We start from the raw sequence: 16,851 nt of genomic DNA on the forward strand, positions 1-16,851 counted from the left end.
GAACGCCCAACTGCTCCAATAGAGTAGAACTGCTCAGTGGTTGTGGTTGTACTGGGCTGAGGGGGTGTGTGTGTGTGTGTGTGTGTGTGTGTGTGTGTGTGTGTGCGCGCGTGCAGGGCGTTCCATTGAAAAAGAAGAGTTTGTTCTCAGCGAAACCTCCCCAGGGTAACGAAAGGTCAAAACGTACATGAATAAAATAAAAAACCTCATACTTCTGATCCTCCCTCTCTTAAACTTTTCCTCTCAACCACCTCCTTGTCTTTCTCTGTAGCTTCTGTGCTCTCTTTGTAACTCTCTCTCTCTATCACACACACACACACACACACACACACACACACACACACACACACACACACACACGTTCGCTCAACCAGTCTCTTTGCCATGCTGCTCTCTCTCTCTCTCTCTCTCTCTCTCTCTACCAGGCCTGCATTATGATTAGACACTCACCACTATATTTACTGTCAGGGTGTGGCGACTCTGTGGTGTGTGTGTGTGTGTGTGTGTGTGTGTGTGTGTGTGTGTGTTTACAGACACTTGCAAACCCTGCTGTCCCTTGCGTGCGTGTGTGTGTGCGGGTCAGTGTGTTGGTGTGTTGAGAACAGCTCTACTTCTACCGAGTCCGAGAGCAACGGGAAAGATCTGTCAGTGTGTGTGTGTGTGTGTGTGTGTGTGTGCTTGTGTAACCACTGTTGAGGCAAGGATGCAGCGTGCTGCAAACCCTGTTCCCTATTTATTTGTTAGATCAGTGTGTGTGTGTGTGTGTGTGTGTGTGTGTGTGTGTTCTGACTTGCATAAACGGCTGCCTGCTGAGACAACGATGGCAATGCTGCAAACGGTTCCCTCATTACTGCTCTCAATGACAGGGATCTGAACGTAGAGAGATTGAACCAATCTTTGTCAAGGAGCCATTTAGCCCCCGGGCCCCAAGTACGTTTTAACAGCGTGGGACAGACACATTTTCCGGAAGTGCATTATTTGTCTATGGGACCCGGCGACTACCGCCGATGGTGTACGGCCAATAGTCAAAAAGTGGGCGGAGGAACATCGCCCGATAGCTCATCCGCTGTTAAAACGCACTGTTAGGGTTGTTTCAGATCAGTGTGACATTCTTTGGAGACTGGAGAGAGACTGATCCCTGGTTTTTGGGTCCGATCCCGAATCGATTTTTGCAGAGTCCTAGAGACCACCTGTGGTCCTTTTTAAGAGTGTCCATCTAACTAAGGGTGGTGAGTGTTGTTTTGGTTGTGCGAGGAGAACACATGAACCACCGATAGTATCACACGACAAGTTATGAAGTTTAATTCATAAAGAATACTATACACATACAGTACTGGACACATGATGTGACCAGAAGATATATAAGAACAGAATGCATAGGAATAGATCATGCGTCTCGTATCATATCACAGACGTCGGTCTATCGGATTGAAATATTTGACGGTCATTGTATCAATTATGTTTACGGAAACGAGTGATTCGCCACATGTATGTACTGTATGTATGTAGTCATAACACCACTGCTTACCGATGTTTTGACAGATCATTTGTCAATGAGTGCAGAAATCTTCAGTTACATTTGTTTGTACTTGTTTGTTTACGGTTGTTTATGTGCTAAAAGACTGATTTTAAGAGTTGTCTCACTGTACCGTGTAAGTCAATGAGGACACTGTTTTCGGTGATTCATTTAGATTTGTATTTGCCCATCGGCTAGTCTTCCGAGAATCAAGTCATTAAAATTGCCCTAAAAACATTTTAATGTGAAATATCCCAGTAAATGTTGTCAAGTATCGATATCTGAGAGTTTAACAGTGGACCATATTATGGGTCATCCGTTACTGGCTGTGTATTTGCGTCATGCGTGAGTGTGTGTGTGTGTGTGTGTGTGTGTGTGTGTGTGTGTGTGTGTGTGTGTGTCACTGTGGGTTGAGGAATAATGGACCTTAATGACTGAGTGTAAATCATTATCAGTTAATGAGTATTTGAGTAATGTTTTATAATTGCCAATTTGTCCTCTCTCCTCTCCAGAGTTCACATATTGATCCAGAGGAATTATTCACAAAGTTGGATCGAATTGGAAAAGGATCTTTTGGAGAGGTACGTGACGTGATTACTGTAAATCGCTCTGGATTAAGATTGTCCGCTAAATGCTTAAATTGTAATGGTAAATTACGCAACGGTAAGTACCTACCAGTAAGATCTCTTCCCTTCTCTTCTCTTCCCTTCTCCTAGGTGTTTAAAGGAATAGATAATCGTACACAGAGCGTTGTAGCCATTAAGACCATCGACTTGGAGGAGGCAGAGGACGAGATCGAAGACATTCAGCAGGAGATAACAGTCCTCAGTCAGTGCGACAGTCCCTACATCACCAAGTATTATGGTTCCTATCTCAAGGTAAGTGTGTGAGCTAGTGTGCACTTGATTTTATTTACCTATTTGTGTACCTGGTTGGTATCCTAGTAGTTTCTCTGAGGCACTAAATTGTGCTCTTTGCACTGGACTTAAGTGACTAATACTATTTACCTTGCCGTTTGTTCACATTCATGAGTTCATTCTCTGATCCACACTTCTAAATTGCTGGATAAATGGCTAAATTCCTCTTATCTTGGCACTCTTTTTACGACGTGACCACTTACCCTGTTGTTAGTGTAAGCTGCAGTGGATAAGTGAGCCTTGTTAATGCCTCAATTGTCAAATCTATAATAAGGAAAAGGCTTTTGGTTTTCAGTATTTGATGATAGTCAAGTGTCTACAAGAGCACTTAACCTGGACAATGTGCCAATTATTGTTGGGACTGTTTTTACTGGCAATCAGAGCGTGCGTGTGTGCGTGCATGCGTGCGTTTTGCCATGAATCATGTCAGAATGCTGTGTGTTTGTGTGTGTGTGTGCGAGGTCATAGTGGAGGAGGTAAACAATTGCTCCAGTGCACAGCACTTCTGGCAACTGGAGTGAAATCTGTTTATTAATGTTGAGTAAGAGGTAGTCTTGCGTAATCCACACAATTATTTCAGAATCTCAGAATGCTAGTATATACTGTAGAGTCTGGAACTACACCTCCCAAAAGCCAGAGAAAAGAAGTTGTCGTGTGTTCGTCATATCCGTTCAGGGAAATAAATGTTAATATATTTATTTATTTTTGGTAAAAAGGGAGCTATATAGGCTTTGATTATTTTGGATTATTAGGATAAATTTGCGCAACTTTATGAATGAACAGAATAAAACCTCTCTCTGTCTCTCTCACTCTCAGGGCAGTAAACTATGGATCATTATGGAGTATTTGGGCGGTGGTTCGGCGTTGGACTTGGTGAGTGCTAGAGTTTATTTAAGCAATAATTACACAAGAGGGTGTGCTTCACCGTGATTATTGGCACGACAAGTGACGAGGCGGAGCCGAGTCCCGCTGACAGCATATACAGTTATCATACCGCCAATAAAAACACATCAGGGCAATTTGCTCTCAAAATAACCTTTTGGTCTGCAATAAAATAAACAAAAAATCGTCAAAGTCATCCTTAACAGTCGGGTCCATTGGGGGGGAAAGTCATCAAAAGTTATCCTTGGCAATACATGAGTTAAGAATGAGCGCTGCTGTGTGCTCCTTTCACAATGCTTCACAAATCAACTTTATTTTACATGTGTCTAATTGTTGTGGTGTGTGTGTGTGTGTGTGTGTGTGTGTGTGTGTGTGTGTGTGTGTGTGTGTGTGTGTGTGTGTGTGTGTGTGTGTGTGTGTGTGTGTGTGTGTGTGCGTGTGTGCGTGTGTGTGTGTGCGTGTGCGTGCAGTTGAGAGCAGGTCCGTTCGATGAGCTCCAGATCGCCACCATGCTGAAGGAGATCCTGAAGGGACTGGACTACCTGCACTCTGAGAAGAAGATCCACAGAGACATCAAAGGTACAGTATACTACGGTTGTGAACGCTCTGCTCTAATACACACTGGGTCGGAGACATCAACGGTATACTACGGTTGGGAACGCTCTGCTCTAATACACACTGGGTCGGAAACCCATTTATGGGTCCCTTTGTTTTACAGATAAATAAATACAAATAAAAGAAAACGTGAATTAAATAACTAATTGAATGATTTATTTTCAGTAATTTCATGAAGAAATAAAAGGGAAAACTCTTGAGTGTACAAATGGAACCAAATGGAGCTTATGGATCCATTTGGTTCCATTTGTACACTCAGAGTTACAGACCTCTAATGGTCATTTAGGGCTAGGTCTTCGTATCTGGTAAGATTGTCCACCCAGAAAAAAGAATGCCAAACATTGTTTTTTAAGTATTTACAAAAACCTTAGCATATCTACTTATTTCTTAAAGAAAGACATGCAAATGGAGCAATAAAAACAATCTCGGCTAACAATAAAACCTCCACAGGCCCACGAAGGGCCACTTGCAACAAAGACGCTAGTACTTGAGACAGAGCTGTGTTGACTCAATGGGTCAACACCGCCCCTCCTCGTCCAAGTACCAAATATGAAGTTTTATATGCCCTCCTAAAATGATTCATGTGTGGACTGATTTGCACCTCCGTACTCACTCCAAACTCCACAAATTCACTATTCAAATTGAATTGCCCATACTTTTTAATGTTCTTTTGCTGAGTTAGCACAATGTACTTTGAAATTAAGCTCTCGTCTTAAATTGCAACCCACCATTCTATCACCGAACATTCTTTGTATGTTACCTGGCAATAGCTTTTTTTCTTGCTCTAAACATAATTGTTTAGAGTTTAGATAATAACTCTTTCTCTCACTCCCCCCTCACCCCCCCTCTCCACGCAGCTGCTAACGTGCTGCTGTCGGAACACGGTCAGGTGAAGCTGGCGGACTTCGGCGTGGCCGGCCAGCTGACGGACACTCAGATAAAGAGGGAGACGTTTGTGGGAACTCCGTTCTGGATGGCTCCCGAGGTCATCCAGCAGTCTGCCTATGACTCCAAGGTAGTTCCACACTATGAGCTTGTAGAGCTGCTCTTTTAGAAAAATTGTGCAAATCTTTTAATATACTGTATATATTCTTTCACAGCAAACTTTTTTATATATTCTTTTGGAGCTTTTTTGCCTTTATTTAGTTTAAGATATTTTTTTTGGCGTTTTTTGCCTTATTGATAGGATACAGTAATTAGACAGGAAATGGGGAGAGAGATGTGGAGTGACACGCGGCAAAGGCCGTCGGGCTCGGGAGTCGAACCCGCGGCACGCCGTCCGGCTGGCTTGGCAGCCTAGGTGCCCAGACCGTTGAGCTAACCGTCCGGGCCTTTTTGCCTTTATTGATAGAAGTTACAGTACCTGCAAATTGTACAAAGTAACGCTTTGGCAGTATTTCTTTTTTTTTCCTTTTCCTGAAGAGTTAATATTTTTTTATATAGTTTGTCTCAGCCTGACAACAGATGACATGAGCCAATGAATGTGGCTGTTCAAATCCTACAGTAAAAGTGCTCAGTGTCAATTCAACGCTGGCACTAAATAGACCTGTGTAAAAGGTCCTTTTGAGTTAACTGAGCAGTACGGTAATAGGATTTGACTGTTATATGGGCACATTCCCTGTCAGGAGAAGTAAGGATTTGACTGTGTATATGGGCACATTCCCTGTCAGGAGAAGTAAGGATTTGACTGTATATGGGCACATTCCCTGCCAGGAGAAGTAAGGGTTTGACTGTGTATGGGCACATTCCCTGTCAGGAGAAGTAAGGGTTTGACTGTGTGCAGTTTAGGAACATTCTCTGTCAGGCCAGTTTCTAAGTGCAGCAGACAAAACAAGCACAGACAGAAGCTTTCCCTGTGACTTGCGTGCGTGCGTGTGTGCCTGCCTGCGTGCGTGCGTGTGTGTGTGTGTGTGTGTGTGTGTGTGTGTGTCTGTGTGTGTGTTTTTAAGGCTGAGCTTTGGCAAGGTCATAAGCTGTGTGTGTGTGTTTTTGCCTGCCGGGTCTGGATTGTTTTGGAAATATTGTGCACGGTGTGTGTGTGTATGTGTAAGTAATGTGTCCCTAGATGCGGTTTCTGTGTCAACTGGTGTGTAGGGATTAATGCGGGCAGTGCACTTTCATTGTGGCGTGTGTGTTTTCCAAAGGCCACGTGTGTGAATGTGAATGATATTAAAACATGTCAACATAGACGCACACGGGTGACTACAAAATCCCGTCCACAATTGAGACCGCTTCTGGTCCGTTAGAACGGTGTACAGCAGCTGTCAATGCAATCTCTATGAGAGGCATCACAAAATACCCTAATTTCACTGGTTGATTACTGAGGCTCAATATAGAATGTACTATAATATACTCCATCAGTGTGTTAGTGTGTCAACACACACTAATCTAAAGTTAAAGCGGATGTTATATAAGTCACGGTTGCATCCCTTGAGATTTACGATACCCAGAGACATTTGCGTTTCATTTTATAGCCTATTTGTTTCTGGAAAATTAACTATTTCTTTTACTAACCATCCATCCTTCCATCTTATGGATCCGTAGTCGGGTCGCGGGGGCTCCACCAGAGAGCTCCAGACTTCCCTCTCCAGAGCAACTTTACTAACTTCCTGAGGGATCCCGAGGCATTCCAAGGCCAGTAATGTAATCCCTCCAACTCATCCTTGGTCTGCCTGGGGGTCTCCTCCCAGTGGGACGTGCGTCGAGGACCTCTCTAGGGAGACGCTCGAGAGGCATCCTAAGCAGATGCCCGAACCTCCTAAGCTGGCTCCTTTCCAGGCAAAGAAGCAGCGACTCTACTCCGAGTCTCTCTCGTGTGACTGAACTTCTCACCCTATCTCAAAAGGAGATGTCATTTCGGCCGCTTGTATTCATGACCTTATTATTTCCGTCATTATTCAAATCAATTATAGTGATTTTTTTTAAAGTAGGCCAACTACAGATTAATTTCAATGGTCTTCTATGGGCTGGCCTGCAGTACATCATTCTCCCGGACCAGAAGTCCGAAGTCAGAAGAGTTGTGGGCGTGATTCTTTTCGGCGCCCTTATGTCTCTATACCCTGTGGTGTAGAGACACAAAATAAACACACACATACACATGCTCATATGTATGCATGTTATTATACAAATGTCAGTGTGTTGAAAATGTGAACCACACCCCCCAAGTGCCCAAACTGGCTTTGGTTTTCAAAGTGGCACTGTGTGTGCGTGCGCACACGCGGCGCGCATGCATATTGAACAAATGTGTCATACACACAGTTGTGTTAGACGGTGGTTCTCATTTGGGTCTCTAGCAAACGTCTAATTTGTCTTTTGGGTCTTGGGCTAAAACGTTTGGGAACCACTGCTCTAACCATTAATGTATGCCTCCTGCCCCAATTACAATGGTTCTGCTTAAAACCTGGTGTAACGGAAATGCAAGCCGGTCCGCGGCCGGTTTCCGTGAAAGCACCAAGAAGTTGTTTTGGTGGGAAAAGAGGCCTCTGATTGCTAAAAGGTTGGAGCAGAGCACTGGGAGGAAATGCCCCTGGCCACTGTGTCGTGATGGATGTCCAGTCGGACCATTCTTATTTCTTCCCCCTGTTTGGCAGTTCAATGTGCTGTGCCGAACTCCCAAGGCTTTCTCTCCTTGAGGGATTTCTTCCTGTCAACCTTGGGTTCACCCCGACACCGCAACCACCACCGGCTTTATTACAAGCAACCTGTACCACCACCACCACCACCACCGACATCCTCACTGTTTATCTGGACCAGAGAGGTTAAAATGGACCCGTATATCCGTGCTGTTGAGCAGGGGTTCTCAAAATGCGTGCGTGCGCGCACGTGCGTGCGTGGGTGGGTGGTGGTTGACATATGGCTGTTGGGTGTAATAGAGCAGGCTTGTAACTGTCAAACGGTGACTTGGCTTTGTAATGTAATATGATACTGTCCACACACTGTGTGTGTTTGTGTTAGGCTGACATATGGCTATTGAGTTTGCCAGTCCAACAGTGGTGTGTGTGTGTGTGTGTGTGTGTGTGTGTGTGTGTGTGTGTGTGTGTGTGTGGCAGAGAGAGAGAGTAGCGCGTGTAGGCATGAGTGCGTAAGCGTGTGCAGACGGCGCACCTGTCTGTAGGTTTCCTTGTGAGAGTGCCTGTTTGCATAGGGGTGTGTGTGTGTGTGTGGACATATGGTCAGTAGGCTGACTCAAGTTCATCCAACAGCTAGTTTGTACGCCGTGTTGCTAGGGCTGTGTCATCATTATGACATTTCGGTTGACTAGTAATTGTCTACAAAAACCACTGCGATTAACGATATTATGGGAACGGGTTGAATAATGCTTTTGTACCATAATAACAGGTGATGCGAGGCGACAGACAATGGCTGTATTTCCGAAAGGGAAGAACATTCGCCCACTCGTAGCGAGTGGGCGTGTGGTTCTTAGGGGCAGTCTTCAACAAGACATCCCTTTCACTGTGAACATAGATTTTCTGTGCCACGCAACTTTCCTTATAAGGCGCTGAAATGAAGTGCAGCCTGGTACGCCTACCAGGCCGGCCTGACTGGTCAATAAAAGAATGCTGAATTAATTGGCTTGTATTGGTAACTTTGACTGCACAATAGCCTCCCATTTAACCTCCTTGTATAGGCCTATATTTATTAACCCACAATCGAATGTTATTTTATTTAATTCACTTGCATAATGGGACAGTAGTGTTTTCATATAGGCCTACATTTACCTTTCCGACATCACTTCGCCTCTGAAATTAAATTTAATAATAATGGACAGCTGATGGTAGGCTCTCTTCACTCTTTAATTAAACGATTGTCGGAAAGTGTGCTTCGCCTTGCAGGTGTGAAGGTGTGATAGAACGGTATTCTACTTCGCCAAAAAAAAAAAGCGTTTCACTTCGCTTCCATGCACACCTGACTTCGATTAACTGCATGTGAATGCAACCCGCATCAGATAAAGGAAATTAAGCAAATAATGTGGCGGATGAATGATGACGAAACACAGTTGGAGACGGAGAGGGCATATTTTACGGAGCGCAACCGTGGATAGACGTGGTCGAATGAGTGGACTGAAGCCCTCATCGATATATGAGGACAAGTACATTAATCAATTGCTTAACACATAAAAACACTGCAGTTTTGCGCTGCTGTCTGCGCTCAGATGCGCTCAGCGATGGGCCCAAAAGAACATTAGGAAAAACGGGTTTGCTTCTAAATGTCCTGTGCTCTAGTCTAGGTTGTCTATGTCTATAATGTCGTGTTTCCCAAAAAAGGACATAGTGCCCGATTGACTGCCATGCAGGCTTCTGTGTGCGGCCGAGAGGGCATGTGTGCATGCGCTGCAGTTACGTGCGACCCACATTTTCAAAGGGAAACCCAGCCAATGTGTGCGTGTGTCTCTCTCTCTCTCTCTCCTAGGCTGACATCTGGTCCCTGGGCATAACAGCCATAGAGCTGGCCAAAGGCGAGCCTCCCAACTCGGACATGCATCCAATGAGGGTGCTGTTCCACATCCCCAAGTCCAGCCCCCCCACCCTGACGGGAGACTTCTCCAAGAGCTTTAAAGAGTTCACAGAAACCTGCCTGAACAAGGACCCTGCATTCGTAAGTTAGGATAGAACACGCACGCATGCACGCACGTACACACACACACACACACACACACACGCGCGCGCATACTGCACGATTCTTGCTCAAATGTGAGCATCACGAAGAATTGAGATCACGATTCTCATCGTTTGCATGAAAATATGTATTGTCTTTAGTCTGTAGTTGCTGAACATTACATGTACATGCTATACATTACATGTACATGACATGTACAGTCATTCACAATGTGTCACCTGGAGCCACCTACTGTGGCTTTAAAGAGACAACATCAAAGTGTTAAACCTCTTAAAGTCTCTTGTGTAGCAAAAGCATACAGTAAGAGTAATTAAAATGAATTGGACAGCCAACTTGTAACAAATTTAGAAATGAGATCGCATAGGTGTTTTGATCGTGATCTTTATATTAATCCTGCAAAAACACACACACACACACACACACACACACACACACACACACACACACACACACAGTGCCAGTTTGAAAACCACACACACAAGAAGGAAAGCGATTGAGAGAGGGAAAAAGAGAAAGTGTGATGTTGAGAGAGAGTTTGTAGACTGTTGAGTTCAACAGGATGTTACACACAGGCAGTTCCTTCTTTAAAATATCTGCATTTTGTCACCCTCTGGTGGTGAACTGTAACCATGTAAAGAATCTGCCTGTCAAACAGATTTACATTTAAAAACTCCTCCAAAATGTACTTCTTTCTGCCTCTTAAATGTCCAGCACAGGATGTTGTCATCATGTAATTTCTATTCCAAATTATATATTTTTTTTTTAAACTCCCATTTCATGTTAAGCAGAATTGCTGAATTGCTGGCTTAATTTAATTTAGTTTCCAGTAGGAGTTATCTATTCTACGTGACTGCAAATTCTAAATGCAAGGGAGGGAGGCAGTGCTTTTCAGTGCTTTTCGGTGTGAGCCGTCTGTCGGGAGGGGGACTAGTCAAATTATTTATTAAATCATTTCATTAAACACAGCCAATTATGAAGTCAATGTTGAACCTTGAAGAGTAAATATAGAGGAATGGATTTGTCTCCCATAGGAGAAATAATTATGCATAATCTTTTTAAAGTATCTTTGACTATTTTCATTATTGTTTTTTAAATGGTTCAAATAGCCGAGCTGTTTTTCAAAATAGTAATGCATGCCTAAAAATGTAGGCATTGTAAAAAAAACAAAGAACGTGAACAAAAAGACAGAGCATAAAGTGACACATGTGCATCATTCACTAAACGTGTGCGTGCGTGTGTGTGTGTGTGTGTGTGTGTGTGTCCTACAGAGGCCTACAGCTAAAGAGCTGCTGAAACATAAGTTCATCGTCAAACACTGTAAGAAGACGTCGTACCTCAGCGAGCTGATCGACAGGTACAGACGCTGGAAAGACGAGGGACACAGCGACAGCAGCTCAGACGATTCCGACAGGTACCTGGAAATGAAAATCACTACCAGAGCTGTAAACATCTTCTCTTATGGGGCTTCCTTGGCATACTATACTGTATATATATATCTTCTAATGGGGGGTCTGCGGGATAATGAGTGTCAATTTGGGGGTCCTTGACATGAAAAAGTTTGGATTATGTAATTGTTGATGTTCACTGTATTTTGTGTGTGTGTGTGTGTGTGTGTGTGTGCCAGTGAGTCCAGTAACAAGGAGAACAGTCAGTCTCCAGAGTGGTCCTTCACCACGGTCCGCAAGAAGAAACCTGATGGACGGAAGGTCCTCAATGGAACGGTCAGTGCAGTGTGTGTGTGTGTGTGTGTGTGTGTGTATGTACCATTCTGACATGCTTTTAGGGCTGCGTTGATTTTCTTAGTGATTATTCAATCTTTTCCGATTAATCAAGCACGTTTCCTTGTGCAAAAATGGTGAAAATTGTCTCTGCAAGCTCAGAATACACTGTTTGTAGATCTGCTAAATTCACTGTTTTTTTTAAGCAAAATGTATTCAAAGAGTATACATGACATTTTATAAAAAATGTACAAAGATAATACAACCCTTTGGTTTTATGTTTCCCCACAACTCCTCTCAACTCCCCCATCCTTCCACCATCCTTCCCCACAAGACAGTTTATTTTTTAAATGTCAGCCTACAATGACATGCCCAAAATAAAGATGGATTATTTTATTGTATTAATTAATATTTTAATAAACTATTTATTCAATGTCTTCAATTAAGCCATTTAGACCTATTGCAACCTATACATTGTTATACCTTCAATCTATACACACGCAAGCGTGCGTGTCATTTTTGAATAAGATATATTTTTTAGAATGTTGCCTCAGGTCTAAATGGGTTGGTTGCAGCCCCTACACCAAATCACCATAATTTAAATCAAAACGCTTGTCTTCCTGTCTTCTTGCTCCTGGCCGGTCTCATCGTCACAGCAGAGTCAGGAGCAGCTGCTCAAATCCACCAGTCTGACCACCGTCATCTCTCCTGTCTTCACTGAGGTCAGTATGCTGCACACACCAACCACAGTCTACTCTTCCTTTCTTTAAGTTCCTCTACCCTCCAGTCTCTAAATAATGGGTTAATTCACTCAGCACCGTTCTTTTTTTTATTTTTGTCTGTGTGTCCCGCCCCTATCTTCTTTTATTTTACCTGAAACATACATTCTGTAACCGCGATCATCATCACTTTAGTGATGGGCCGTGAATGAAGCTTGTCAAAAACGCAATCTGCGTTCATAATACTCCAAGATAAATGGATAAATGCTGCGTGTCCTTCCCCATCTCTCTCCACTGTCAATGTACAGAAATGTACTTAAACGAAAAGAACAGCACAGGGGGCACGGTGGCACAATTGGTAGTGCTGTCGCCTCACAGCTAGAAGGTCCTGGGTTCGATTCCCGCTGGGGACGCTGTGGGCACTGGCGGCGTGTTCCCTCCTCCGCGTCATCAGTGCCTATACCCGAGGCGGGGGTTGGCGAAAGGGCCTTTCTGTGTGGAGTTTGCATGTTCTCCCCGTGTCCCCTAGGGTAGATACCCTCACAAAAACATGCAGTAATCCTGGTCTCTAAAACTACCTCCCCCTGGCCAGCCGGGGCGCCTGATGGAGGGGAAAGGAACTGGTCGGAATAACGTGTCCCTTCCACACGCTACGTCCGGCCGGGGAAATTCCCCCCTGTCAGGTGAAAAGAAGCAGCTTGGACTCCTCATGCATAGAAGGAGGCATGAGGTCAGTCCGCTGCCCCCCCCCAGGTTGGCAGAGGAAGTGTAGCGCCCAGGATTACATTAGATAATTGGCACTGGGTGAAAATAAAACTGGGTTACAAAATTGTGGGATAAAAATTTAAGTAAAAAAAAAAAAACGAAAAGAACAGCAAATTGTTATTTCAGTTCTGTAAAAGAAAGGAGTAAACGTCTTTATCCTCTTTCTGTGTAGTTGAAACAGCAGCACAAGGACCATTCTGAGCAGCGGTTGGCTATCGAGGAGTTGGAGCGCAACATCCGATTGGCAGAGGACGTCTGTCCGGGCATCACGGATAGGATGGTCACACACATTATCGCCAGGTTTCAGAAGTATGTATCTCTCATTCTCTCTCTGATTTTCTCCTAGCCTCGGGCAAGTCTGACAGAGATTGTTTTTTGGATTTTTACTCTTATCATCTCTCAGTCTCGGTCGATCAAAATGTAAAAGAGCTTACCCTTCTCAATGCTAGATGGCATGTTTTCGGTTATTATTTAAAGATTAGAGCAGTGGTTTTCAACCGTTTTCATGTCAAAGTCCATTATTTATTCTGTATTTGAGATGTTGCCTCTCAGATCCAAATATATATTAAATACAATTCCATGCTGTATTGTTGTGGTACCATAGCGGGGCACAACGATCAAAATAAGAATAATTTCACATGCTAATTGTGTAGACTTCTTGTAAATTAAGTAGTTAATAAAAATAATAATTTAACTCTTCTTGAGAGCGTGAAATGGACCTGTAAGGGTCCAGTTGGATTCATTTTATGCTCTCAAGAGTTAAAAACAAAAACATCATAATTTTACATAAATGTGATAATCTGTTCAGTCATGAGACTTTATTTTTGTTTTAATTCATGTGTTTTCAAACTGTCCTTGGGTGATTGTTATCTGTGGGAAGTATGTGTCTTTGATATTTCTCTCTCTTTCTTTTTTCTCTCTCTCTCTCTCTCTCTCTCTCTCTCTCTCTCTCTCTCTCTCGTTTAGTCTATTGGAGCAATGACCAATCCTCTTCTGACTCGCTGCTGCTTTTGTCTCCTTTGTCTCGCCTCCTCTCAGATTCTCTACAGACTGAAGAAGGGACGAATGGAGAGAAAGGTTGACGGAAAGAAAAGAGATTAAATCAAAAGAGAGAGAGAGACTGTGTGTCACAGTTGAAGCCCAAGACTGGTTTGGGGGCGTGGAGGAAGAAAAAAAAAGGAGACTTGCTGTGCAATGTCTCCTCGCTGTACACACACACACACACACACACACACACACACACACACACACACACACACACACACACACACACACACACTACATGTAATATACACTATATAATGTTCACTGCTGTTGGGAGACCCTAGTTCCTTCCAAAATGTCTGTGTAATGCCTTAACCCAGTAAGAGCTGAAGCCGACTCTACGAATGTTTTATTACGGGGACCCCCAGAAGCAAAGAGTTGAGTTAAAAATGTTCTACAAGCTTATAGTACGGCACAAAGCAACGCACTATGAGCTTTTAGATCTGCTAAATTTGAATAACCAAAGTCTTAATGGGTTAAATAGCCATATTTCAGTGTGTAAACGGTGTGAAAACAGACAACATTCTCATCCCATCGTTTGAAAAGCAATAAGGAAATTCATTTTGACGTTTGCTAAATGGGTTTCACAGGCCTTTTAGTAACACTTAATTGGCCCACAAAACTATGCAGTTATTTTTTTATATATATATCAATTGAATAAGGGACCATACACGTTTTCTATTAAATCGTAATATTTATATGGGACCATGCCAAGTCTCCGTTGTGTATGTGTGTATATAGGTGTCACCAGATTTGAAAAAAATACGAATCATGATAATGGGCTCTATGCACACAGAAGAACTCTTCCTACTTCCGGGCCCCTTCCCTACTTCCTTCACAGGTGTTACCGATGATACTAATTAAGGCACTGTTCCATTTAGTGTGCAGTGGTTCTCAAACCTTTTAATTTCACGGACCCCAATATATCTGAGTGTACACTGAAGAGTTACACGCCCGTACAGGGGCATTTGGAACCCACTCAAGGACACTTTGAGACCCACTGGTGTAGCAGAGTCTTTCCAGTGAGCCAGTGTCAGCACCCTGACTCTGTTTGACCAGAATGGAACAGAGCCGTCATTATTATCATCGGTGACGGTAACACATGTGAAGGAAGTACGGAGGGGTCCAAGTTCTTTCCAAAATGGCGTGTGTGCATGGAGCCTATTGGGAGTTTGGGTGTGTTTCTTTCCTCTCAACAGCAGTGAAAGTCAAGTCCTGATGTGGCCTTCACCTGTATGTATATTTTCAGTTCAGTAGCACTTGAGACGTAAAGCCTAATTTCTACGGCGTAGTACGAGTGGCGTCGCTTCTAGAAAAAAAATACAATAATAATAATAATCAAACACGACGCGTTAACGCAAAGCGCCGTTGTCGTGTGAAGCATTATGCTTTGTTCTCCAATGCCAATATTCCACTGGTTTTGTTATCAACACGACTGCTTTTGTTTTAGAATGACGGCTCCCTTATTTCTGAAATTGCACCATGGTTATATAGGCATAATATACATGAGATGAATATTTTCAAATTACAAAGATATATTGATTAGGGTTAGGAAAGCGGAGGGACCGAATCCAACATTGAGGAAGTGTTCTGTCACATTTGGAACACTGTCAGCTGGTGTGGGGGGGGGGTCCATTTGGTTCCATTTGTACACTCACGACATGTAAACATTAAGGAACTGCGATTGTTAAAATCCTGAAGGATGCCAACCCTAAAATGTATCTATTTTCAACAAAATATAATTAGAGATTCATTTCAGCTACTTTTTCAGTATGAGATTTTATTAATTGATCCATTTCAGTAAACTTAGACCATAGATAGCTAGTGTCAAATACTTTATTTTTTCTTTTGTTTATTAATGCTGTAATAGAGGGTAGAATTCTCGTGGTTTTCCTGGTTATGGAATCATTTGGAAAATAGACCATGCCAAACTGTAAGGTTCAGAAATGCACACAAGAGATGCTTGTGCTTTTCAAATTCACTTTATTTAATGGGGTGTAGTTAAAGTTAAGCTAAAGGTACAGCACTGGTACACATGGAATGTTTGTTTGTTTTTCCTCAAAATTGCAAAAAATGCTTCCGCTTTTCCGTAACCATGAGAACCACGTGACTGCAATGAAAGGGAGCTGTAGTGGAAGGTTGTGTTGGTGTTGTTGGGTACCAAAGACACTGTAACGTTTGGTCATTGTATGTTTTCATCTTTTTATATATTACATGAATATATATCATAAGGGATCCACAAGTGCTTTTTTTGTCAAGGGGGGAAGTTGTAAAAATGACAGATGTACGATTTTAAAAAAATTCAGTTTTTTTTTTAGCGGGATTTAGAGTTTTATGAATAAATATTTAAGATTGATTGAAATAATACCCATTTTGTTCTTTCTTGTCTTTGATGTACTGTGTATGTCTGTGAATGTTGTATACGGTTTATTGTTGTGTGGGGCTCCATCTACTGTATCCTCTACTGTACTGGCACACCTGAAATCACCATATATACAGTTAATATGTGCGTGTGTGTTGGGTTGCTCACAGGTGGTGAAAAACAACCATGCTGTTTTCGTGCTCAGACGCACCCACCCGCCCAGCCAGGCAGGCAGGCACCCAGCCACACACAGCTCCGTAAGGCAGTGGTTGCACCACTTAAAAATAACGTATTTTTTACTTTACACCACTGAAAACAACTACCATACTCTTTATATTCTCCACTAGCTGCTCAACACTGCCCCCAAGTGTGAGGAGTTTGTAGTGTTTTCCAACAACAAAATAAGCTCCATTTAGGAGGCCTAATCTATAGACCGCTCAGACGGGACGACCCCGCCTCCATTCATTTCAATGGAAGTTGCTCAGTGGCACCCGGAAGTCGGCCGTAATTCCCACTGTTGGCTCGAGCGGCGTTTGAGCGAGGTCTCAGAGCTGAGGTCACTTCTTTGGCACGCTTTTGCGCCATGACGTCACTGAACGTCCGTGCACCCCACCTTCATGTAGAATTTATAGTTTGTAAAACATTAAAATATTGGTACGGTAGGGTACCACTGGCCAATCTGGACTGGAGGGACAAA

General features: G+C 43.1%; 1 protein-coding gene and 1 long non-coding RNA gene across 3 annotated transcripts in view; both read left to right on the forward strand.

The window, feature by feature from the left end:
- stk26 (serine/threonine protein kinase 26) overlaps window positions 1–16,159 on the forward strand; it is a 29,055-nt gene extending 12,896 nt beyond the window's left edge. Inside the window, exons 2-12 of one of the 2 annotated variants that reach the window (XM_080791829.1) lie at window positions 2,029–2,097; window positions 2,233–2,394; window positions 3,250–3,306; window positions 3,786–3,894; window positions 4,788–4,945; window positions 9,340–9,525; window positions 10,815–10,957; window positions 11,171–11,267; window positions 11,921–11,986; window positions 12,921–13,057; window positions 13,787–16,159. In XM_080791829.1, coding sequence (XP_080647955.1) covers window positions 2,029–2,097; window positions 2,233–2,394; window positions 3,250–3,306; window positions 3,786–3,894; window positions 4,788–4,945; window positions 9,340–9,525; window positions 10,815–10,957; window positions 11,171–11,267; window positions 11,921–11,986; window positions 12,921–13,057; window positions 13,787–13,802 — 1,200 coding nt within the window. In that variant the 3' untranslated portion in view covers window positions 13,803–16,159. The remainder of the gene's footprint in view (window positions 1–2,028; window positions 2,098–2,232; window positions 2,395–3,249; window positions 3,307–3,785; window positions 3,895–4,787; window positions 4,946–9,339; window positions 9,526–10,814; window positions 10,958–11,170; window positions 11,268–11,920; window positions 11,987–12,920; window positions 13,058–13,786) is intronic. The other variant, XM_080791830.1, reaches the window with a different exon arrangement.
- Window positions 1–16,851, forward strand: part of LOC308335551 — a 522,414-nt gene that overhangs the window by 276,327 nt on the left and 229,236 nt on the right. The window lies entirely within an intron of this gene.

Source organism: Protomyctophum bolini (assembly GCF_963924005.1).
Source record: "Protomyctophum bolini genome assembly, chromosome: 20".
In the NCBI taxonomy this organism is placed as follows: domain Eukaryota; kingdom Metazoa; phylum Chordata; class Actinopteri; order Myctophiformes; family Myctophidae; genus Protomyctophum; species Protomyctophum bolini.